Raw genomic sequence first — 24,101 nt, 5'->3', positions numbered from 1 at the left:
TGAGAAACATTGCCAGTCTATTAGAATCAAAGTAACAAATAAGGCTGGCTCATTTTGTTCACAAATACTACAGAGTGACAAGACTTCAGAAACTATAATAAATTATCTGTAAAAACACATTTATCAAATTTCCAAAAAGCAATTCAAAAAATAAGCATGTGCAGCCAAAGTATTTCGGCACAAAGCCCTTCTCTAGAACTTCAAATTCCTTGAAAGGGCTTCTATCACTAATCAATTTTCTATTTTATTTCACAAAGAAGTACCAATCAAAGGTAGCAGGTAATAAAAAGTAAGAAAAATCAGTCATATTCTAGAAGCACATATAATCAAGAAATCAAAAATATCTTAAAGATCAGAGCTGTAACTCAAAACCAAAAAGCTTCAGTTCTGAAGTAATCCAAATGCATCTACAGTGAAAACATTTACCTGCTATTAGCTTTTGGAGGGTACTCTTATCTCCATTAACAGCAGCAGCATGCACTTCAGATGCTAAGGAGGAACCACTGAAGAGGCAGTTTGCTGAAATATTCATACTCTTTCAAGGTATTACTATAGGTCACACTTGTGCCACCAACATTTTTTGTAGAAATTCAGTTCTAGAAAAAAAACAAAACCACAACCACATTAATAAAACAAAATTATTTTCATAATGAGTAATTAACATTAGTCAAACAATGTTAAAGAGAATAAACTTCTGTAAAAAACAGAAAAGAAAAAGTGTGGGGTTTATCTGTGAATGAAATCTACCTCTAGCCAAAATCACCAGAAAAAAAAAAAGCCTTCATTAAGAAATATATCCCTATATATTGTAGTTTCACTGCCTAAAACACAAATTTCAGTCCATAAGCTTTGCAAAAGTCTGTAAAGTATTTCTCTACAAATCAGACTGTTCTTCAGAATGTTGTCATGCATGCTTTAATTCAGTAACCAATAAAGTTTGTTATCAAGTATCAACTTATCATAGTCTTGCGGTTTAGAATCACAGAATATCCAGAACTGGAATGGACACACTGGGACCACTGAAGTCCAGCTCCTGGCCCCGCACTGAACATGCCCAAGAGTCACCCCATGTGCCCAAGAGCATTGCTCAAACTCTTCTTGAACTCTGCCAGGCTGTGCTGTGACCACTTCCCTGGGGAGCCCGTTCCAGTGCCCAGTCACCCTCTGGGGGAAGAACCTTCTCCTGATATCCAACCTGAACCTCCCCTGACACAGCTTCAGGCCATTCAGGTCCTGTCACTGGTGACCACAGAGCAGAGATCAGTGCCTGCCCCTCCTCTTCCCTCACAAGGAAGTTGTGACTGCAGTGAGGTCTCCCTGAGTCTCCTCCAGGCTGAACAAACCAAGTGACCTCAGCTCCTCCTCATACAGCTTCCCCTCAAGGCCCTTCGCCATCTTCATAGCCCTCCTTTGGAAACTCTCCAGTGGCTCAATATCCCTCTTATAGTGTGGCACCCAAAGCTGCACTCGAGGTGAGGCTGTCCCAGAGCAGAGCAGAGCAGGACAATCCCCTCCCTTGCCCAGCTGGCAATTCTGTGCCTGATGAACCCCAGGACAGGGTTGGCCCTCCTGGCTGCCAGGGCACTGCTGACTCATGTTCAACTTGCCATTGACCAGTCCCTTTCCACAGCACTGCTTCCTAACATCTCATTCCTCAGTCTGTCCATGCACCCAGGGGCAGAATCCAGGACGACTTTGCCTTGTTAAACTTCACACAGTTGGTGACTGCCCAGTCCCCTGACTTGTCGAGGTCTCTCTACAGGGTCTCTTTGCCCTCGAGGGAGATAACAGCTCCTCCCAACTTTGCATCACATGCAAACTTGTTTAGCATCCCTTCCAGTTGCACATCCTAGTCAATAATGAAGATATTGAAGATCACAGGGCGGAGGATGGAGCCCTGTGGAATCCCACTAGTGACAGGTCACCAGTCTGATGTCACCCCATTCACTGTAACCCTTTGTGCTTGGCCCATGAGTTGCTCATGCATCACATGATGTGTTTATCCAGTTGTGTATTGGAAATTCTGTCCAGGAGGATACTCTGAGAGACAGTATTGAAAGCTTTCTTGAAATCCAAAAAGATTCCATCAACTGATGTGTCATCTGACCTTACTTCCATTGGGCATACATCTTTTATTCCTTTAGGTCCAAAAGATCCCTGGTCAACAAAGCCAGACTTCTACCTCGTGTGCTTGACTTCTGACATTTTAGAATTGCCAGCTCCTGTGCCCTTAGGACGAGGTGCTTAAGAAGTGACCAGCACTGATGGACCCCAGCACCTTCGAAAGCATTTTCTCAGGAGATCTTACTATCTAGTTCCTCCATTTTTTTCACATTTTACTTCCCAACAAATAAACTAAAATATAAGAAATCCAGGAGAAGCAGTATAAAAATCAGCAAATACCAAAGAACTTAGTGAAGCACCAGAAACATCCCAATAACATCAACAATAATTTTTCCATAAAACTGACTGCATACAGAAGACAATTAATAACAAAAGATATTCATAGTTTCCAGGTGAAAGCAACAGTTACTTCTGCATAAAGTGTTAGTAATCACACAGGTGAGAGAAGCAACCCTTTATCTCTGCAGCAAACCCTTTATCCCTACTAAGCAATTCTTAGTAAATACCATGATTCCATTGAATAGGCTAATTCTGCATCAGAGAACTGAATTATTAAGAGGGACCAGAAAAGGAAAATTCATAACATCCCTCATGTATTTTTCTCATGTATATAACAAACAGATGAAGAGCTGTCTGGAAGACTTGCTTGATAAATTTCCTCGTTAACAAAAAAAATGAGACATTTGGTCAATAAAAATCAAGAAATAAGTAAAAGATCTGCTTATAAAATGCTGCATAATTGGCATTATCTGTAATATGCATCACATTACTGGAATCAAGTAAATAATTCACTTTTCTTCTTTAAGGTAACATGTAAAAAAAATATTAGCCTTCTCAGGTCACTTAAAATAAAGGGACACTCACAAAGAAATTCATATCAAACTACAATATGTCTACTTTGCATTACACAGATAGTAAGAATTACATCACTTTTTTATTCAGCAAAATCTGAGGCTGTTAAAACTTAAACATGATAGCACAATCATGCTATCAAATTTTATTGATACAGTTTCCAAGTGAAGACTGAGCTTCAAAAAACATCAAAGATTTTTCAAATGTGAGTTAGTGCACAAGATGTTCATCCTACATCAGATGATGATCAAAGAGCACAAGTTCTTAAGGTATTCATAGCAGAACTGATAAAAGCCAAGTTTCATTTTCAAACTATAAAAAATGCATGACCTGTATGTATATTTATGTGTGTGAGAGTGTTTGCAGCTCATGAAACTGACAGGCCACAAGATTTTTGCGGGGTCACACGAAGCCTGAGCCTGTCAGGCTTTCCTTGAAACCAAGCCAGTCTTGACTTGAAAAAGGCTGATGAAAAGGATTTTCTTTTCAATGGTGTTACACCCCGTCTCCCTCCTTACATTCGTGTGCACACTGGAAACGTGACAAGCGCAAAGCTCAGCTTCCTGTGATCTTTTTGAGACAGCTCTGCAAGGTCCAGAGTTTTACTGGAAGAGGACGAAGCCCGGAATTTTGGGTGTTCTTCATTTTCAGCATTTACAACTGAGGACGCTACAGAAAGCCAATGTGTTGAAGCGCCGAGGGATAAACATCAACGATGACGTTCAACTCCAGCCCAAGTTTCCCAACCCTCCCAGCAGCCGCTCTGCCCCGCCACACACAGCTTCCAAGCAGAAAGTTTACTCCCAAACTCCGAGGACACGAACACCACAAGGCGCACAGTGCCCAAATATCCCTGCTCACATTCCCTGCGGCCAACCCCGCGTGCCCAGTCCCGGCGGCTGAGGGTACCAGGCGGGCTCCAAAGGAAACGCGGGCAGCCGCGGGGGCTGGCAGGGCGCGATCCAGAGCGGAAGAGGTGCGGAGCCGCGGGACACCCGCGCCACCAAGGCGGGAAGGGTTAACCCTGCCTCGGCCACACCGCCGGGCCGCCTCCCTCTCTCCTTCCCTCCCTCCCTCCTTCTCTCCTGCCCGGCGCTGCAGCTGCGCCCCGTAACTCACCTCCACCCCGCCCTTCCCCTCATCGCGCCGCCGCCTCCAGGCGCCGCCCCGCGGGCAGCCCCGGTGCGCTCTGGGATCCACGCCTCCTCCCGCCCTCTCTCTCTCTCCTTTCCTTCCTTCTCCTCCCTTCGTCGCTCCCTTCCTTCTCCTCCTCCTCCTTGCCCTCCCCTTCCCGGAACTACGGTTCCCGGCGTGCCCCGGGAGCGCGGCGGAGCGCGGGGCCCCGCGGTGGAACTTGCCCGGGTGTTTCCTGGCGACGGGGGAAGTGGAGGAGCCGCCGCCGCGGAGAGTGGGAGCCGCGCTTCTCCCCTCCCCGCTCCCGGGCGCCCGATTTACCATGAGACCCGCCATCTTCCCGCTCCTGCCTGACCCTGGCTGCCTCCTGCTCCTCCTGGTAAAAGCCGCCGGCTCCCCGCCGCCCTTCCCTTCCCTTCCCCGCGCCGGTTCGGGCAGGGCGGCGCTGGGGCGGCCGCGGGCCCCGCTCGGGGCTCCTCTCTCGCTCCCCTCCCCCGCCCGGCAGGTGCCGGCGGCCGGCACGGAGGGAGCGGCCCCGCGGCGGGGCCCGGCGGTGTGGCCGAGGCCGATAGGCTGCGCGCACGGGGTGGGGCCGCGCCGGGCCCGGGCCCGGGCCCGGGGCTGTGGCGGCGCGGGCGGCGCGGCCTCTCCGCGGCTCCTCGGGTGCCGGAGCCGGCGGGAAGGGCCCGAACGGGGCCCCTCTGCAGCCCCCCGGAGGGAGCCTGGGGCCAGACGGGGGGCGGCCTCTTCTGCCGGGCAACCAGCGCCAGGGCGGGAGGACAGGGTCCCAAGGCGTGCCGAGGGGGTGTAGGTGGGACATGAAGAGGAATTTCTCCGCGGCAGGGGTGATTAGACACTGGGATGGGCTGCCCACGGAAGTCCTGGAGTCACCGTCCCTGGAGATGTTCAGGAAATGACTGGATGTGGCACTTAGTGCCGTGCTCTAGTTGACACGGTGCTGTTGGGTCATAGGTTGAACTCGATTGTCTCAGAGGCACTTTCCAGCCTCATTGATTCTGTGATCTTTAGTTGTCAGACTACAGCATTTCTTTTTTTTCGGCTGGCATTACATGCATGACCTGAGCCACCTTCCAGCTTTGCCAGTACACAAATGCAATCACTGATGTGTGTGTTTTGTGGAGATAAGTTGCCTGTGCTATAGTTTTTGTTTTTTTTTTTTAAACAACCAAACCAAACAGGCTGGTGTGGCGGTTCTGAGTTTTCCAGACATATATTGGGCCAGATTCTGGACATTTAATAACATGAGGGACTTGCAGAACTAAGAAGGACTTGTGTGAATAAATTTTAACAGGATTTTTCTCCTAATATGCCGAGGATTTTAAGCACTCTATTGTAAACATTTGTGAGAATAAAATGGGCCAGAAAATCAAAGAATAATTGGAGGTAATGGTAGATAGAACTCTAGAAGTCTAAAGAGGAGTACAGAGTAATATAGCTGCTAATGAATGGATTACCTGGTTAGGAATGTGAGGACACGTCCGTAATGAACAGTGCAAGTACTCTTTATCTCTTTGAAAGGTGCACTTGTACCTGGGTAAGCTCTGGTTAAGGTCTTATCAACTTGCTATCATTTCAGGGTTAGAAAACACATGTGATTGGTAGGGTTTGAAAAGACACATTTGAAATGTTCATATGTAGACAGCAATAGAATATTAAAACACTATATGAGAGACTGAAGTGAGGAACCTCATACTTTTCAGTCACATCTGTGTATTAAAACAATATTGCTCATGTGCTAGATTGGTTTTCACTATTATTTTAAATATAGACTAATGAGCAAAAACAAGGAGTATGTACAGTTTAAAGACATCATGGAATGTATTCATTAAGTAGACAACTACAAATTTGAAAAAGTGGGTACAAGTTAGTGAGTTTTTCTTTCTTCGTGGCACAGCTGATCAATGCGAATTAAATATGCATCAATAAGAATTATGTTTGCCAACAAAAAAGAAAACCAGCAGGAAATAGCTATGATCTGCAGCTTGTCTCTTTTGTGTCTGCTGTTTCTTTGTGTATGGATCATTTAAACCCATTTCTAATGTGGTTTAAAAGAACTATATACATAAAACTTTAAGAAGAATACAGTTCAAAGTTGTTTTTAAAAACATACAATTAAGTGTAATGTTATCTGTGTAATTATTCAGTGTCATTATATCAGCCATGGCCCTGTGTTGTAAGATGCCTAGTTACATGTATCAAGCCAATGAATCATTCCTTTTAGTAGATTTGTTAAGAGTTTTGGAAAAGTTGTTCTGAGCAGTCTGGGCATGTGAAGGGATCCTCTTTCTTTAGAACCGCTGAAGAAACTTTGCAGAAGTGTGTTGTTTGTTTTCTTGTGATATTCAGTGTCCCTGATAAGGTGTATCAGCTTTAAAGTTCTGGTAACTTTGTTTTTCTTGTTACCAGCTGCCATGAAGACTTAAGACCCCCAATGTAACTCGGCTTTCTACTCCACATCTAAGGATGTGCCACCTAACACAGGCTCTTGGAGTGTGGCATATTTTGTGGATAAGTGAATTTGTTAGTGTAACACCAGTGGTTTGTAGGACAGAATACGCAATGATACTTGGCTGCGAAAACAGCTTACTAAGCTGGTCTTGCTTAGTAGTAGCAATGAAGTTGTCAGGAATTCTTTTCAGACTTTTGGATAAGCATATTTCTGTTCCAGATGGAAATTTAATATGCTCCAAAAAAGAAGAAAAGGTACAATGTCAAATCAAAAGAAATGCTCTTGTCTAAGGTTTGACAGTAGCATATCAGTACAGTTGTAGAGGGCTTTGTGTCTCATGCTAATATTCTTCTTCCCTGGGCTCACTGAAGTTTGGGTTGACACGAGGGAGATTGCAGTGCAGAGGGATACCTGCAGTCCAAGCACGACTCTTTGCCCTTCCAGCTTTTCAGCATTGTACTGGACTGCTGGGAGTTGGAAGGAAACTGGAGAGAGGACAGGGGAGGTACAGGCTGGAACAACCTCTGCCTCAAGAGCTGAGTGGAGGAGTGGGCAGTGCACAGCACAGGCTGCAGAGGGTCTTGTACAGCTGTTTGCAAGACTGGAATAAGAGATACATGGTAATGTCATGGGGGCCCTTGGAGAGTGAGGTGTTTCTGCCTCGTTGGTATGTTGCTTAATATTGGGCAGGACAGATCTTTCAGATGAATCCAAGACAGTGGAATAAGTGCTGATGGGAGAGTGGCTCATCGCATTCTCCCCTAAGGCAAGGTGTGGCTCTCTGGCTTTGCTCTATCCAATCGTTCTGTATGTTTGCCTGTACTCACAGTCAGGTACACTTTGCCTTTAAAGAAAGTTCTAGAACAAGACGCTGTTGCACATGCGTCTTCTGCCTGTGTTTGAGAGGCACTTAGATTGCTCAGAGCTTCCCTGAGAGGCTCATGCAGTGCCCCTGTGCAAAAGCTGAGGCTGGAGGAAACCACCAACGGATGGTGAGGGAAACGAAGAGGGAAGTTCCTCACTGGAAAAAATACTGTAGAGTAATATTTTTGTTTCATGTTGACTGCCACTGCCTTTCATGTCTTGATAATATGACACCAAGTACCCAAATAATGAAAGTAAAATGAAATAAAAATTGTCTTTAACTTAGTGTTAAATGTGTAGTAAGTTGCCCAAAGAGAAGTTGAACTCTGTAAATTTTGTGTCTGGAGTGTATATCTGTGCATTTACCTCTCTCTGCATTTGTATTAGAAAACTAATTTTGTAATTGAGAGTGCTGCTCAAAACACTATATTCTGAATATGAGCATGAGTCAGAAATTGTAATTACGGGCAAAATTTAGACCACTGAGCCTTATACAATGAAATGGGTTCCCTTCAAGAGTAGCACAGGACTTCTGAGTTGTCCGTCATTTGCCATGATTTCTGAACAATGAAATAGGCATATTCCCCTTTGGAGAGGGGAAGCAGGAGAGTCTTGAATTCTTGTGAAGACAACTTGTATTCTTTGTGCTATGCCATATGATGGACAAATTTCCTGTTTGGAGTGCTCAGGAGGGAAGAGAGAAGAAACTGAACTGTTTCTTGGAACAGAAGACTCAAACAGTGCTGGAAAATGTATAAATGAGTTATTGACAGTAGGATCTCAGAGATTCTGTTGCTGGTGGCTGTGGTGATACTCTCCTTGGTTTTTCTTTTGCTGTCCTTACTGTTTGCCTCCATAATCTGCTTTGGTTTTTGTTTGGTTGAGGTTTTTTGTGGGTTTTTTGGCAGGACAGCTTTCTTAAGCAAGAGACTCGTCCTTATATCGCTTTCTCAAGAAAGCAGAATTACTACATTCTATATGTTTTAATCAAACCTATTTAATTTGAAAGACTTAAGGATTGTATTCTGCTATTCAGGAGAACCACTTTTTCACCTTGCAGACTCTTTTGTAAGCCTCATTTGTATAGCTTCCAGATACTTTGTTTGCTTAAGGGGAGGGAATTGTCTCATGCATAAGGCAAGTGTACAAACATGCTGTGACCTTCTTCAAAACCTCTTCGGGGGAGTCTAGAGATACATTCAAAACTAAGTGCTTTAATAATGCCTCAAGTGGGTTTGGGTGCATTAGTAATAACTTGTTCATTATTCCCCCACCTCATCTGAGAGTAAGTTCTCTGGTGGTCTAAAGGAGGAAGCCCAGGAACATTTGGGGACACTAAGCAGAAGCAATACAGGGTGTAGAGATCAGAGCCTAAGGAATATTTTCTTCCAAAACTCCAAACTGCAGAAAGCTCCTGGAGAAGTAGAGGAGGAGAGGTGTATTATAGAAAATTAGGAAAGGAAGTGAGATCAAATTTCCTTTTAAGAGTTCTGCCTTTACCCTGCTTTTCTCCCTGATGTATCTTCCTTCATCCAAAGCATCCTAACCATCAGTAGAAACATGCAATTTTCTTTTCCAAAACTGTTAGTAATGTCAAGTGCTCATATAGTCTAATTTTAAAAAATTCATAGATAAGATTTTAGAAGTTTGAATAGCTTTGATTTTATTTTCAAATTCACTGTCTCTCAGATATTTCTTTTTACATTATTAGCAGTTATTCTGCAAAGTTATTGCTATATATAGCAATTATAGCAATAACTTTGCAGACACAAAACTAAGAATGGTTTTTTCACTGCTTGTTGGGGATTTTCCAAACCAGCTGTAGCACTGTTTCCTCATTTAATCATGCTTTGGTAAAAGTGCCTTACAAAACGCAGCAAGGCATGTTGGAAAAGAATTCTCTATTTTTTCCTGGTTTTATATATGCTACTACTGAGAAACTGACTACCCGATAATACACCTTTTATAGCTAAGAGCCATTCATGCCATTAAAGCAGGTGCAGAGTTCCAGAACTGTGTCTTCCAGATAAGCACCTGTGACTTGGAGCTGCTTCTAGGAGTGAACCAAACCTGGAAGCTCCTTCACATGCATGCACATAGACCTTTAATGGCAGTGGTCCAAAAGATCTGCTCTTTGGGTGCCTGGTAGGATAAATGTTGTCCTCTACAGCAGCACTAAGCAAAATGCAAAGTGCAGTGGTCTGTGCCTTAAACTGTGTAGTGGTTGGGATGGTGAAAGCAGTGAGGACAGAACGTTCTACATGGTTACCTAAAGGCAGGTGCTCTGGGCATTCTTTCAACAAGTAGCCATATATGCAGAACAAGGTTTCTGCTGAACACAGTAAATCTCCTTTTTATCTGTTCTTATTATGGTAAATGTTCTAGGTTTCTTCCCTCCCTTGTTTCTTGACCTATGTCTGGCTTTAGCAGGAAAGCTTTGATGTAGGGGAGTATTGAGAAGCTCACTGTGTATACCTGATAGGATCAAGTTGTAGAGTTCTGGTCTTTTGATTTACACTGGAAGTTTAATCATTTAAATTTTAAAGGACTTCCTAAAGTCACCTGGTATTACTCTCTGCTCAATGCAAGACTAACTTGGATGGAATTACTCAGCTTTTTTTTCCAGTTGTCTGATATAATTCCAAGGATGGAGGTTCTGCAACTTCTCTGGTCACTTGTTTTGGCATTGAATCAAAACTTTGTTGCAAATTTTCTTTGAAAAGTCTGTCTGGGGTGTGGATTGTGTACATTGTCTCTTGTTATATCACTGCATCTTTGGGAAGAGTCGGGCTCTGCCTTCTCTGTAACCTCTGATTAGGTAGCTGGTAGCAGCAGTAATAACTTCTCCTTAAGGGTGAACAAATGCAGCTGTCCCCGCCTCTCCTTGTATACCCTGATCTCCAGTCACTGCTCACCTTCACAGCCATCTGCTGGGCTTCACTTCCATATGTCAGTGTCTTGTACAGGCAGTCCCAAAGCTGGGCAGAATCCTTCAGATGTGCTCACACAAGTGCCAGATGAAAGGAAAGAATCACTTCCCGTGGTCTGCTGGCTACACTTTTGCTAACACAGCCCAGTGTGTGGTTGTCTCTGCTGCAAGGTCATGCTGCTGACTCCTGTTCAACTTGCTCCCCAAGACCTTTTCTGCAAAGCTGTTTTCCATCTGGTTGGCTCCCAGCCTGTATGGGGTTATTCCAACAGAGATACAGGACTTTGCCTTTGTGGAACTTCGCAAGGTTTCTGTCAGGCCACTTCTCCAGCCATTTGATGTATCTCTGAATAGCAGATATCCCCTCTAGCTTATAAAGCCCTTCACCCAGTTCCTGTATCCTCGGGGAGTTGCTGAGGAGGCACAGTGTTCCATTATTCTGGTCATTACTACAGACAAATCTTACACCCAGTACTGGTCCGGAGAAACTTCCTCAGAGGCCACTCGGACGTGGTGTCTTTGGTTACAGCCCTTTGAGCTCACCAGTTCAGCTGCTGTGTCACTCATTTTATAGTTCACTTATTCAGTTCATGCATCAACAATTTAGGTCTAAGGATCCTTTGAGGTCCTGAATTAGAAGCTTGCTAAAGTCAAGGAAAACAACGTTCAGTACTCTTTCCTTGTTTACAGAGCTGAATGTCTTACTACAGAAGACAGATTGATTTACTTATTCCAAATATATGCTGGATGGATGTGGCTTCTGGAAAGAACACTTGTTTCCGTAACTCTCCTGGTGACCCAGGGAAAAAACATTTGGTCTGGTTCTGTGCTTTGTGTATGTCCCAGTTGTTGAAGAACTTTCTAACTTGGTCCTCTATCTTGTGAATAATGCTTCTTTTCCCTGGAACTCTGCTGTGGGCTCAGACCTATCAGTATAAAATCAGCCAGAGACAACATTGAGTGTCTGTAAGCCTTTTCTCTGTACTTTGTCTGTATGTCCCCTGCTAGCTGAGCAGCAGGTCTCCAATTTTCTTTCTCTTCCTCTCTTCTTTTTGTTGCCAGTGTACCTTAACATCACTCTCTCAACTCCAGCTGAGCTTGTACTCTTGCCAGCTCAAACAATGTCTCTCTCTTCCTACCAAGTATTTTTCTTACCTGTACCTTCTGTCTGCTCCCTGTTTGTTTTTTTTTTTTTTTTTTGTTTTAAACTCATCCAGAAATTCTGTGTTAATTCATGCAAGTTTTCTGCTATACCAGCTTTCTGCCCAGCGGAGTGGATTGGTTTTGAGCTCTGAACAAGTTCTGCTTGAAGGTCAGCAGGCTCTTGTGGGCCCTTTTGGCTTTCAGAGCCATGCTTTGTGAGTGAACTGAATTAAGACCCAAATGCCTTCAGGTCTTGTCACTTTATTCAATGGTCCTGTGAGTTATATATTTTTATGTAAAAAAATAAATATCATGGTATACTATAGATGGGATTTAGTGTGAGCTCCAGTCATATATGTATAAGTTGCATTAGCAGTGGCAATGAACTGAAGCACAGGAGGTCCAGACTCTTGTTTCTGGAAGATGTAGTTTTCCACATTTTGTGTGTTGGAGTCTCCCAGCTGCCTCACTTTGGGTGCAAAATGAGGGCTATGTTAAGTCACAGAGACATTTCAGGTACATGGTTTGCTAGGTTGTTTCAAAACAAGATACACTCTGTGGCTTAGTTTTCTTTAATGACTGAAACTTTGTATCCTGAATGATGTTCACGAAACAGGAACATGAGCCAAACGTAGAACTCTAGAAATGGAGTATAGAAAATGACCTGGTTCCTTGGTGTGTTTTTTTGTAGCCAGCCTGTCTTCTGTCTTGTTTGGCATCTGTGATTCTTGCCTGTTTCTTGTGTGTTTCACTGAGGTGCATCCAAAAAAAATTTGAATGTCTGCAAGGGCTTTTTGGATTTTATTTTCATAGATTTGTGAAAAGGAGAGAAGAGCAGTCTAATCTCTGTTGTAAAATAACTGGCAGTAAAGCTTATATTTTGTCTCCAACTGGATTCGTGTGGCAATTGGGCATAAACACAGAGAGAACTTGTTCATTAGGAGCTCTGCAAGGAAGTATTTTGAAAGGAAAGGAATAGGTGCCTGTTCCAATGGTCTGGAAAAAGCAAACAACAGCTGTGATAGCGTTTTGCCGTTTCCCATAGCTGTCGTGATTATGAAGTGATGATATAATTAACTTTCTCAAATGCTGCACAAAGGGAAAGCTTTTCAGTGATATATCCATATTTGTAATCCCAAGAAAAGCTTTTTGTTCCTTTAGTCAGTCTATCACTTCTGACTCTCATAATTTACTGAAATCCCCTTTCTTAACTCTTGCTAGAAACACTTAGCTCCTAGATTCTTTGCCAGTCATAGAAATTATGAATTTTCATAAATGTGTGTTTGAAAAAACTTTTTTCCTTTTTTTTTTTTCCTTCTCCCTGTTGAGTCAATTCACTTGGGATTTTGGACAAAATAACTGAAAGACAAATTGGTTGCTTCACAAAGGTAATTAAGACAGTATGTGGTGCAGGGGTTGAACAGTTAGGGGTTCTTTCCTACTAATGATCCGTTAATTAGTGGAGGGAGCTCAGCGAGTGTTTGGGCCTCTCAGGAATTAGCTTTGAATGGCATTTAAATCTGCTTTGGTTAAAAAGGTATAATTGAAGGGAGAGAGGTCTTTTTAGAATTTTTTTTCTGTCAACCTAGGCCAGCAGAACTTGCTAAACCAATGCAAATGTCCACATATAATTGGTGTAGAGATAATAAATATTTTAAAATAAGCCAATAAATAGCTGTGATAACTCACTGAGGATTTTGGTAACAGTTTTGGTTGCAGTGGCCTTCCATGTTGAGAGTAGTAAGATTGCTACATGGAGCTGGTTGATTGCAGGGCCAGGGCGTCCAAAACTTGCTCCCAGTTCAAGCATTGTACCATGTCAGTGTGTTCGTACTATTTTTAGGACCAGTCTGGAATACTTGCTTGGATGTTTTTGTGGGAGTTGACTTGAAGGTGGCAGGTTTAATATTCCTTGAAGAGAGGTAGACCAATCTCTGTGTGATTTTCTTTTGTGCATTTCAAAATATCTGTGGCATGTGTCCTCTCCTCTGCATTATTTATTCTTTTGCTGTCCAGAGTTATCCAGGATAAATTGACTGCATGTGTGCAGGACCTTAGCAGCTGTTTAGGGCAGAAAGAAAATAGGTCTTATACAGTCTGAAATTAGCCTCTCATTCTTCAAGGTACGTGCAGCTGTGGTCCCAAAGGTGAATTTTTCTCTTCAGGTTCAGGTAGCATTGCTTTAATCAGCGCTCATCCCTAGAAACATAGCCAATGGATTAATTTGCAAAAGGGTATCTGGGTATCTTCTTTTTTTTTTTTTTTTTTTTTTTTAATCTCCTCATCTGAATTGGGAGATTTTTACAATGCCAACTTGTCAGTTAGAATGCAGCTGTTGAGTAGTATTTACACAGAATCACCGCTTATTTGGAGAGATCTTATCCATTATCCACTCATATGTCATTTTAAGGTAGCAAATAATAAATGCTAGCCTAAAAATTGTTTGCTAGAGACAAGCTAATGGATGTCCCAAGAGCTTTAATATGCCATGATTGGCAGTTTCCGTGTGTAGAGTGGAAGTCTGTGGAGTGTGCATCACAATTCTGCCTGGAATGAAGAAAATAGAATAACCAAAGTAATGTAAGTTTGGATCATGTTTTGAGTAGATTTATCCTAAAGTTTAGAGTTCTGATGTTAAGGGAATGATAAGCAGAGAGCATCAAAATGCCATTGTATTTTAGAAAGCTTGTAATTTTGAAATTCTGAGGTGTTCATCATTTCAATTTCTCAGAAAAAGAGGGAGGAGCAACAACACTGGACTGACTCTCAGTGGTTTTAATGTATGGGCAAATACTTGATACACTCCGAATGACTACATCAGAAATTACTGTAGCTGTCTTTTGATAGCTGTGCAAGCAAAACCTTAGCCTCCTGCTGCAGGATTAGGAGGTAATTTGATGAAAAGTGGCATCTCAATCATGTTGAAGGAAAAACAAAATCTGTAGCACAAGGAGAGTCATAGTGACACTGGAAGTATTAGTGCAGAAAGCTCTAGATCTGAGGTTAGTAAAGGGGGTAGTGGTGGCGATTGCTGAGCATAACATGATGGTGTAATAATGAAAATGGAAGGGGGTCAGAATTTAACTTGAACTGCTAATTGCCACAGAATCATCCCTGTGCTTGCTGCTCTGCTCCCTTGTTTAGTTCTAACCATCAAGTTCTAACCATCATCGATCGCCTTCAGCATCAAATAAAGATGAGCTGAATCACAATGGCTGTGATTCTGTGCTTTCAAAAGGATTTTGTCATTCAGAAGTACAAACAGGGAGCTGCACTAAGGTAAATGGTGCAATTTAAACGGTGTTATCAGAGACTGGCTTGTCCACTTGTCTTCCCTGATGTTCTCTATAGAGTGCAAGTTAAAGCAGTATGTTTTGCATCCCTTTGGATGGACTAGGTGAGAGTGACCCAGCTGTATTTTTCCTTTAAGTATTTTGTTTGTCTATTTATTGCTTTTACTACCATTTTTTCCCTCTTAACCCAATGCCTCAGCTGCATGGTTTAGAGCAGTGTCATTCCAGTGTGAGTATTTCTCTCACGGAGGGCTACTTGCTGTGTGTTTATTGTAGTCCTTATATTGGCATTTGAGCAGTTGGTTTCAGTAATTCATACCCACTCTTGAAACAAGTTCCAGCTGAAAGGTAAAACTGAACAGGTTTATCTTTGTTTAAAGTTCCCACCTTTCTTGGTAAGGCAAAGATCTGGAGGACTTGATGTTTTGGAGAGGAAGAGTAAAAATTTATTTAGTATTGCAACTAGACTGTGTAATTATTAAAAAGCTAAGCAGCTAGAAGTGAGTAGGTGTTGATCATTTCACTTTAAAAAAGTTGGTTTTGTCTTATTGAAGAATAAGCTGAATATGTAGTAAAATTTGTCAAAACAGAAATTGTGTTTATTTTTAAAGCAGTAGAATGTGTAGACAGCAAGGATAGAAAATTCAGTTATCCACTAATATGTTCCATCCCTCAAATTACTTCAAGGTGGCAAACATTCATGTGACATAAGAAATACGGTTTCTTATGGAAACACTACATCTACTCTTCCTCTAAGATTAGGCTTCAAGAGAGAGATTCTGAATTCTGTGGCCACTACTCCCACAGAAAGACATAAAAGGTTTTTTTCATTTTAATATGCATTTTCATCACCGGTCTGAGAATGAACAAAACATGAATACATTTGTATTATTTAAAAAAAACCAAAAGCTAATTACTTGTTCTGTGATGGCCCTGTGTAAAAGCTACAATAAAGGGCACAGGAAAGCCTGTAGATTATAATGAATAACAGGGTAGTGTGTTGCTTTCTGTAGTAAGGAATGGAGTTAAAGGTACACAGTCTCCAAGGTTTAAATTGTCTGCAACAGATTTCTTGGTAGTGGGTTTTACATTTAATAGCTGTGGCCAAAGTAGAGAACAAGGCTTTTCTCCTTGACTTGGTGAAAAGGGGCAGCAAACTATTCTGCTCTCTCAGCCTTACCAAAGCCTTGACAAATGACAAGACTGAGCTGCCCTTATTTCATATTGCTGGATCATGCTGTAACAAGCTGAGGACCTTGAGGGTGCTGGCTTTCATACACAGCAACAGCTGCTTAATTTGTGCTAATCATTTTGGAGATTGCATTTGTATTTTATGTGTGTTACTCCTTCTTGAAAGTGTATCCTTGTGTTGTTGCCAAATAATCAGAGCAGTTGGCAAAATGGAAAAGAAAGAGTTGTCAGAACATGAGGTGTTTTTTCCTAAAAAGCTGCACAAATGTGACCTTTCTGTTTCAGGGGAATTCTAACTGCTTCTGTAAGAGAAGCAGCTTGGTAAATAAAATATCTAATGATTCAGAGTTTTCAGTAGTTTCCTGGGGAACTAAATTTGTAACTTTAAATCTGGGAAACAGGCTTTAAGGTAGATTCCTAGTTGGGAAGATGTGGAGCGCTCTGAACGTTATTTGCAAATTAATACAGATGTTCAGACATCTGTTTACATCTTTTGAAGGTGTGTGGAGTGTGTTCTCTCTATGTGGATGTATAAGGTAAGGAAACCAGTGGATCATAACCCTGATGAAGATAAATCTTTTCCCTAAAGGCCAAGAGAAATAACTGAAAGTTAGAAATAGTTCATGTGGAAATAAATTACAGGTCTTATCTCTGTGACATTTTTTTAGACACACCTCATGTCATTTTTTTTGAGCCCTTGCTTAAACACTTCTGTAAAAGACCATGATCTGCATGTTTGTGCCCAGAGACTTAAGCTTTAGAATTGTGCTTGGGTGCATGATTCTCCTACTAATAGCTTTGTGGAAAATATGCAATGCCTTGGACTGCATGTTGTGATAATGATGTTTAATTCTCATCTCTGCAATGGACTTTTTGAATGAACATCTTGTGTCTTCTAATGATAGTTCACAATCTGTTGAAAGTTTAACTTATCCATTTTTCTGGAAATCCTTGCTGCTGTGGTATCAGGCCATTGAGAGGTCTCTGCAGCTGTGAACTATTCCCAGTCAAATGGGACAATCCTTCAACTCCTTTGCTTGTGTGTTGAGTTCAGTTTTAGGAACCATTAGCTATGAGGTCTTGTCTTGGTTTGAAAGACAGGTGTCTGCTAAAAAAGGCAGGAGCCTCTCTTGGAATGGAAAATGTAAACCTCCTCCCTCCAAATTATTATAATTTTGAAATTAGGGGCTCTCAGGCAAAGATACAGGGATAGGAATAACAGTTCTTTACTGGTATGTATAAATAAAGAAAAAAAGAGGAACTGCAATTAATAGGAAAATCTAAAGAAAAATGAAATGCAATAGTACAAAGACACTGACAGAATCAGAATACACCCTGACACCCTGTCGGTCAGGATGTTGGTAGCAGCTCAATTAAATGTTGGCTACAGTCCTCCTGGAGTGACAGATGTGGTTCTGTTGAAGCAGTGATCCTGCAGAAGGGTGTAGTGGTAGTGTAGATGGGTCTGGTCTTCCTCTGGGAATCCAGTAGAAAAAGGCTGCTTGTGGTGCTCCAAATCTCAGATTATATCCAGGTAGGAATGCTTGGCTCCTCCTGCTGGGTGAAGCATCTCACAATGAGATGATGTAATTTTTAGTCATGCTGTGAGCCTCAGAGGCCCATTAACAGCAGATATACCCCTGGAGAGAGGATGGATCATGGAAGAGATGAAGAACACTGCCCCACCTGGTTTCAACGGATGGTAGTAGAATACATGCTTTTGGTTACATCTTGCATTGCAACCTAAGACAGTTCTGTTCTCTGATTTGCATGTCAAATCAATATAATTTGGATTTTCAAAGGTAGTGTTATAAATGGTGAATTTTTCTGTTTCCAGTATTTTCATTTGAAAATAAGTTTTTCAGTATTAATAACATATGCACCTACACCAAATATTCCTTCCACATACTTAAAATTGGTGTAGAAAACAAGATATCTGGAGGACAAAAAATTGTGTGACTTCTTTTTAATATGATGGTCTCTGCTTAGCTCTGTGCAGTTACAGCACTGTTTGGCTAAAACAGCGTAAAAGTGAACTATCAAGGCTGAAGAAACAAGCTTACTTATATGTTTTTACTTAAAATTTACTTAATTATATATTATCTGTAATTCTGCTTAGTTAGATTTTTTTCTCTGTTCTCCTGAACATTAGTAATTGCAATCTTTAAATCTGTTTTAAGTAGCTTCTTTTGAGCATTTTAAATTTTCCTGACTAAATTCAAGATATGGCTCTTAAGTGAAAACGTTATAAGAAAATGATTTTTTGGTAACCCATTTCAGAATTGCTCTGAAAACTTTAATATAATTGAGAAGGGATCGTTAGTTAATGTTTTGAACTAATAGATCTTTGTCTGATAGTCTTGTAATGAAAGCAGCTTACTTTACCAGTAAAAGCCCTGCTTATTTATCAGGGAAGGCAGCAGTCAAGTTATGAAAATGTTTGGACACAGTCTGGAATCAAGTGGTGACAACCAAGAGTTGAACTGCTCTCACTGTGAGGGTGAATAATGTTCTTTTTTAAATTTTTCCTCAGCATTCTCTATTTACTGTTACCTCTCTCTGCTCTGAACTTTGTGGTTCATTATGGGGCTTCTGGGAATGCCACCAGCAAGATGTTCCTGACTGATGGTTCTGAAGCCAAAACTCAGGGGCTCTTACAATGTCTTGCCAGCTTTGGCATTGCTGTCTTCTGGGATTGCTTTCAATTTGTATCATCCTACAGCAGGCTGTAAACCTGTCTGCTTCCTGTTGTCCAGGAGTTTAATGCAGACCTCAGAGCAGCAGCAGATCAGCAGCATGCATAAAAAAAGAGCTATTCCAGCCCTGACAGTCAGCAGCAGGGTCCTGGGGGTTTGGACTTCAGGTAGTAACTTCAACATGTCAATCTGGATTAGGTGTGGGCTAGCGATCTGGTTGCCAAATGTAAAATGATTTTGTGTTATAGGAGAAAGATGGTTTAGTTGTTGCCTTTAGGATTTCCCAGCAGGAGGAAAAAGTAAATGATAAGTTTAGCAAGTGAAAATGAAGGCTGTTCTTGTTGATTGCCTTGCAGGTGTAGTACTAACTAGAAATCATAATGCTCCATGAATACATTTTCTATATTCTACAGATAGTTTGCTTTGGAAATAAGGACCTCTGTTTCATTATGTGCATTAAAAAATAAAGGCACAAAGAACTAGAATGCAACAGACCTGGGTTCTTTTTTTCATTTTCTTGCAATTTTAAGGTTATGCACTAAATCTTAAATCTTCTGCAAGAAAGTGATATGTAAAGTCTATTAAACTTGACAACGAAATACCATTATACCTATGGGTCTGTCTCTCCTTTCCAGTTAGCAATTAAGAACTAACAACGCTAACTGGTGTTGGTAAAATGCTGATAAAAGGTTGACCTAAATCTCTTGAATAACCAGCAGGCTTTATTAGTTGGATGTGTGGAATGGAATTGCACAGCTATACCCTTGCAGAAGGTGAGCTGAAAATGGATGTGCTTTTATCTCCTCTTTGGGAAAGTGATGCGAAAACTGGCAGTGGTTCAGTTTTGGGTATGATTTGAATAGGTTCTGTCCAGGCATTTTGTTTTGTGTAAGGATACTTGTGTAGCATTGCATGGCGTGTTTGTGAGGATGATAGTAGCTTTTGAGCAGTGCTTTGAGGGGTTTCATTGGAAACAATCAGAATAAATCTCAGCTAATTTACTCCTCAGAAGTGACTGCTGGTGGCTCCCTAAGCCATTGCCTAACTTCAAGTGAGGACCAAAGCTTGATCAGAAACACTAAGATTTCTGTACTAATTAAACTTCCCAGTAAAGCATGACCACTGTTATCTTCAAAAACTCCCAGGAACCTGAGCCATGGTGTTCCTGCTTTATTTGACAGTATTTCTGAGGACCAGAAGAGTAAAAGTATATGTCATCTCCTCTTCCTCCCTCCCCTATTATGAGCTAAATTTTATCTTTGTGAACACATTGTTCAGTTCCTGATTTTTCCCCCCAGCAAGGTATTCTAAAAGTGCATAAAGCTTTCTGCATTCGTTTGTTTCAGTCTACATTTGTTTTGTCATTTTTCTGTAGTGTTAAGTGATTGTGAGTAGATTATAAAACATCCTAATCTAACTTGAGCAGCTTCACTCAAGTATTTAATATATCATACTCTATTTCTAAAAATCTTTTTATTTCATAGCTACTTATTTTTACCTTCAGATTTCCAATTTGAATGTTTAAAAATAGAAATACAAAAAGTACTTAATTTTGTCCAATGTATTACAGAAACCTGAGTTGTTTTCAGGTGTGTTAAAGTAACCAATTTTCCTTTAAATTATTTTTTTCAAGATGCTTTCGTCAATGAGTTTGTAGCTGTCTTGTGATGCCAGTTTGAATTTTTTTTTTACTTCATTTACAAATATGAACTATCATCCATATGTCCTGTTATGAGCCACTGGAATGTAAAGTTTGCATTTAAAAGTGAAAAATTCTGGACACGTGTCTTAGCCAGTATGTTTTTCAGAACTTATGTTCAATACCTGTTCAATATTGAATTTATGTTCAATACACTTGTTATAAAGAGTGTAGCTGATATTGAGAAATTATTTCCTCAAAAATGACTTGTTTTCTGCTCATGGGTATCAAGCACAGGCCTCAGAAAAGGTCAGAAAATATTCTCAAAACAGTATAGCTTCTTAGAAATTTAAATACAAATTTATATTCCTTCATGATAAATATTAATACTAGTAATATCATAAACCCTCTTGCATCCCATGGGACAGCAAGATTACTGGGTCAAAAGGAGGTGTTTTCTTCCTTACAGGCATTATACGTTAATGAAAGCTTCAGCTGGAGTAGGTCTTGCATATTTATTGACATTTCTTCAAGGAATGCTTTTTTTCCCTGAGTCTGTCTACTTATTATTAAAAGTCTGGCACCCACAATTATTTAGCCAGTATAAAATGTTTGAGAACGTGATTATGAATATATTTGACAAAACAGAAATTTTCATACTTCTAGTGGAAAAAGTGTTTCAATTGTCTCAGATTTTGTGCAGCTTTTGGGGAAAGGTGTTCTTAGTCTCAGTATTTTTCCACTACTGTAATATAAAGGGACAATCGGGTATATGGTTAATTTGTTTTTCACCTTCAATGCATGAAGATGTTTGAAATATTTGTTTTGGTGTTAATGTCTTAGTACATGCAGCTTGAACCACATTTCCACAGTAGGACTTCAGAAAACAGTCACAAAATTTATTTGTGCTATAAAGAAGTATTAGCTTTACTTCCTTTTTTTTTGCATATAACACAATCTAGAGGAGGATGTCTTTGGTTAGTGAGCTGTGTGCTTTCATGTTGCAGTTAAATATTTGCATTGCAAGTTAAATGTATTTTAAATGTATTGTGGCAGTCTACAAATATGACTGCAGTTCCTGATCCATTGAAGTATATCTGCTGAGTAACAGAGCATATTTCCCAACTGCAAATAGCACACTTATCTATGTTATGTTTAATTTATGTGTAACTTATGCTATTAGATAAGATTTGTCTTGCTGCTGGAAAGTTGTACTAGAAAAAGCCAGGGGGGTTTAAGAAATTGTTATCTTACCCATTCGGTTTGTTTAGACAATATGAGGTGCTACTGCTGAGCTCCTGTGAAAACAGTTACACCAAGACCTACTGTGCAAATTCTTTTCAAGTGTGAATGGTGATGCAGAGCTTGTGTGCAGCAGCTGAAAAGTTCCTGCTTTCTAGAGGCTTGTGTGGATTTTCTCTGTAAACAAACCTTATCCAAGGTTACAAGCAGGATCAGTAACTGTGTGGTCTTCAGGGTGATCAGAGGTTCTTGAGGCCTTGAGGGGTAGCTGAAGCCTTAGAACATTGAATTTGCCAAGTCACCTGCAGTAGGATCAGATGATGGCCAAGCAAATTATTGTTGAGATACCCTATCCATTATTGTCTAGAGCAATATTCCAACTGTTATTGTTAATTGTAGCTTCAATTGTACACCAGTTAGGTCAAACCTAACATTTGCAACAAAGCAGCACGTGTGTACAAACAAAACCTGTGCTAGCACATGCTGACCTGACCCATTAGTCACCAACATGATTTCTACTACCAGAACCTCCCCCAGCAGCACCATGGAAGCTCTCATCCCATGCACCACCCAAGGGGTGATGGGGAGGTGTCTGTGCTAGTGCTTGCCATCTGCTGGTACTCCTTTGGGGATAATTTGACCAGTGGGGATCCAGGTCCATACAGGTAGCTTCTTGCTCCAAAGGCAGAGTCCTACCTTCCTGCTAACTTGTCAGCAATGCCAGCATCTTCAAAGGAACTCCCTGAACGCTGGTCTGCTGAGACCTGTGCATTGCATAGCTTGCTTAATCAGATAATTTTTGGCAGACTGTTGTTACACTGCCTATTTAATCTCTGGGCCTCACAGCTCAGCCATTAGGTTTGTTTCTCTACAGTCATCTTAGAGCCACAATTCAGACACTTGTCTCAGGCAGTTGAAGTGCCACAGGAAGACTCTGCAAACTCCACCACAAATCTTAGATTTGCAGTAAGAATGGTATCTTGTTCAACTACCAAGAGAGAAGCACTGGTACATGTTTTGCATTCCAACAGCTGGTGTGTTTTCAGCCTGCAGTGTAAGATAGAATTATGTGCTACCCAAGAGCCTCCATATGGGACATGCAAAAGGATCAGTATCTTCACTGGGAAGTGATTAGTGATCCTCATTAGTGATCTTTCTGATTAGTGATCCACAATCAGAAAGAATTGAAAATGATTGCTGCAGATCTCACCTGTGTGCCATTTACAGTGATAGTTTTAGACCTGTTGACAGTGTCTCACTGTAGAATTTTCCCACCAATTTTTAAGCTGATCTTACAGAAAGCAGGGATCCAATTTGGCATTTTTTTTTCAATCAAATATTTAATATACACTTGTAATAAAAGTTAGGAAATTTGGTGTGTGATATCAAATGAGTTTTTTGCTAAATTGTAAACAGTGTCAAAGGCAGGTATATCATGGAGGCTTGTTCTGTGTAGTCATGGTCCTACTATAGGTTCAGGATAGGTCTCAGGCTCTTCCATAAATGCAGAGAACCTTGTATCACTGGTTCCTGCTGTACAGCTGCTCAATGCAGTTTTATTTGGATGGTCTATATGCTTTTAGCTGTGTTTTTCCTTGGTGCCTCTTGAGCCATAGGCAGATTTTCTTTGCACCTCAAGAAGTAAATAAGTCTCTGGGAATATCCATAGCATGTATATTGTGTGCTGCCGCATCTCGGTGCAGGGTGTCTCTCTAAAGCTCAGGTCTCTGCCCATCTCCTTGACCTGTGCATTCCTGTCAGTTCTCTTCTGAAAACCTTCCTTTTCCTTTCCTGTTACCTGTGTCAGCTGAGGAGCCATACATCAATTGAAAATGTGAAGGCATCACAGCAGAGCATCCTGTCTGAGCCCTGACTGTGTTAGAGAAGTGATGACTTTCTGACTGCCTTGCTCAGGATGGAAACATTCATGTCCCAGACAAGAATCTGTATTATCCTACTCAAAATTTTGCTTGTCTCTCTCAAAGCAGAAATACATTATAATTCACTGATGCCTCTCTCACCTAGGATAGAACTCTACCTCCTATTTCTTCCACTGCATTTTAGAAAAAAAGATCTGTTCCAGTTGAACTGAAAATGAGTGTCCATCCATAAAACTGTGTATTGCTATGAGAGTTGCATTCACAGTATTATAAATGTTGCTTTGTAAATGAAATGATTTGGCTGATGTGGTGTCTTGGTTTTTATAGTCTGATAAGGCAATTGCATGCTGGGAGTGAAGCAGTGTCAAGTGGAAATACAGAAGGAGATAAAAGACTGCAGTTGAGTTAGATGTATTGAAATTGTTTCCTAAAACAGCACTAAAATTGCAGGCAATTGAGGCTTTTACTTAATGAGAAACTTTTTAGCCAGACAAGTCTTGTAAGTGACAGAAGGAATTACTTGGCTCTGGGTAAAACCTCCACACCCTTCTGAGCTTTGTGACACTGCTGAAATGGGGTTTCGTTTCTTTCTTCACAGTGAAGTTATGAATGTAGGTTACTCGTAAATGTGCAAAGTTTACCTG

The 24,101-nt window shown here is 41.1% G+C and overlaps 2 protein-coding genes across 3 annotated transcripts in view; one reads left to right on the top strand and one right to left on the bottom strand.

The window, feature by feature from the left end:
* INVS (inversin) overlaps positions 1 to 4,208 on the bottom strand; it is an 81,934-nt gene extending 77,726 nt beyond the window's left edge. The window contains exons 1-2 of one of the 2 annotated variants that reach the window (XM_063397982.1): positions 4,096 to 4,208; positions 427 to 596 (exon numbers count right to left, since the gene is read on the bottom strand). In XM_063397982.1, coding sequence (XP_063254052.1) covers positions 427 to 532 — 106 coding nt within the window. In that variant the 5' untranslated portion in view covers positions 533 to 596; positions 4,096 to 4,208. Of the gene's footprint in view, positions 1 to 426; positions 597 to 3,494; positions 3,731 to 4,095 lie in introns of those variants that run through there. The other variant, XM_063397973.1, reaches the window with a different exon arrangement.
* A 71-nt stretch (positions 4,209 to 4,279) lies between these two features.
* ERP44 (endoplasmic reticulum protein 44) overlaps positions 4,280 to 24,101 on the top strand; it is a 48,489-nt gene continuing 28,667 nt past the window's right edge. Inside the window, exon 1 of the mRNA XM_063398014.1 lies at positions 4,280 to 4,489. Within this exon, the coding sequence (XP_063254084.1) occupies positions 4,433 to 4,489 (57 nt within the window). The 5' untranslated portion in view covers positions 4,280 to 4,432. The remainder of the gene's footprint in view (positions 4,490 to 24,101) is intronic.

The sequence above is a fragment of the Prinia subflava genome, chromosome 1 (assembly GCF_021018805.1).
Source record: "Prinia subflava isolate CZ2003 ecotype Zambia chromosome 1, Cam_Psub_1.2, whole genome shotgun sequence".
Lineage (NCBI taxonomy): Eukaryota > Metazoa > Chordata > Aves > Passeriformes > Cisticolidae > Prinia > Prinia subflava.
This window is presented reverse-complemented; position numbering and strand designations above follow the sequence as displayed.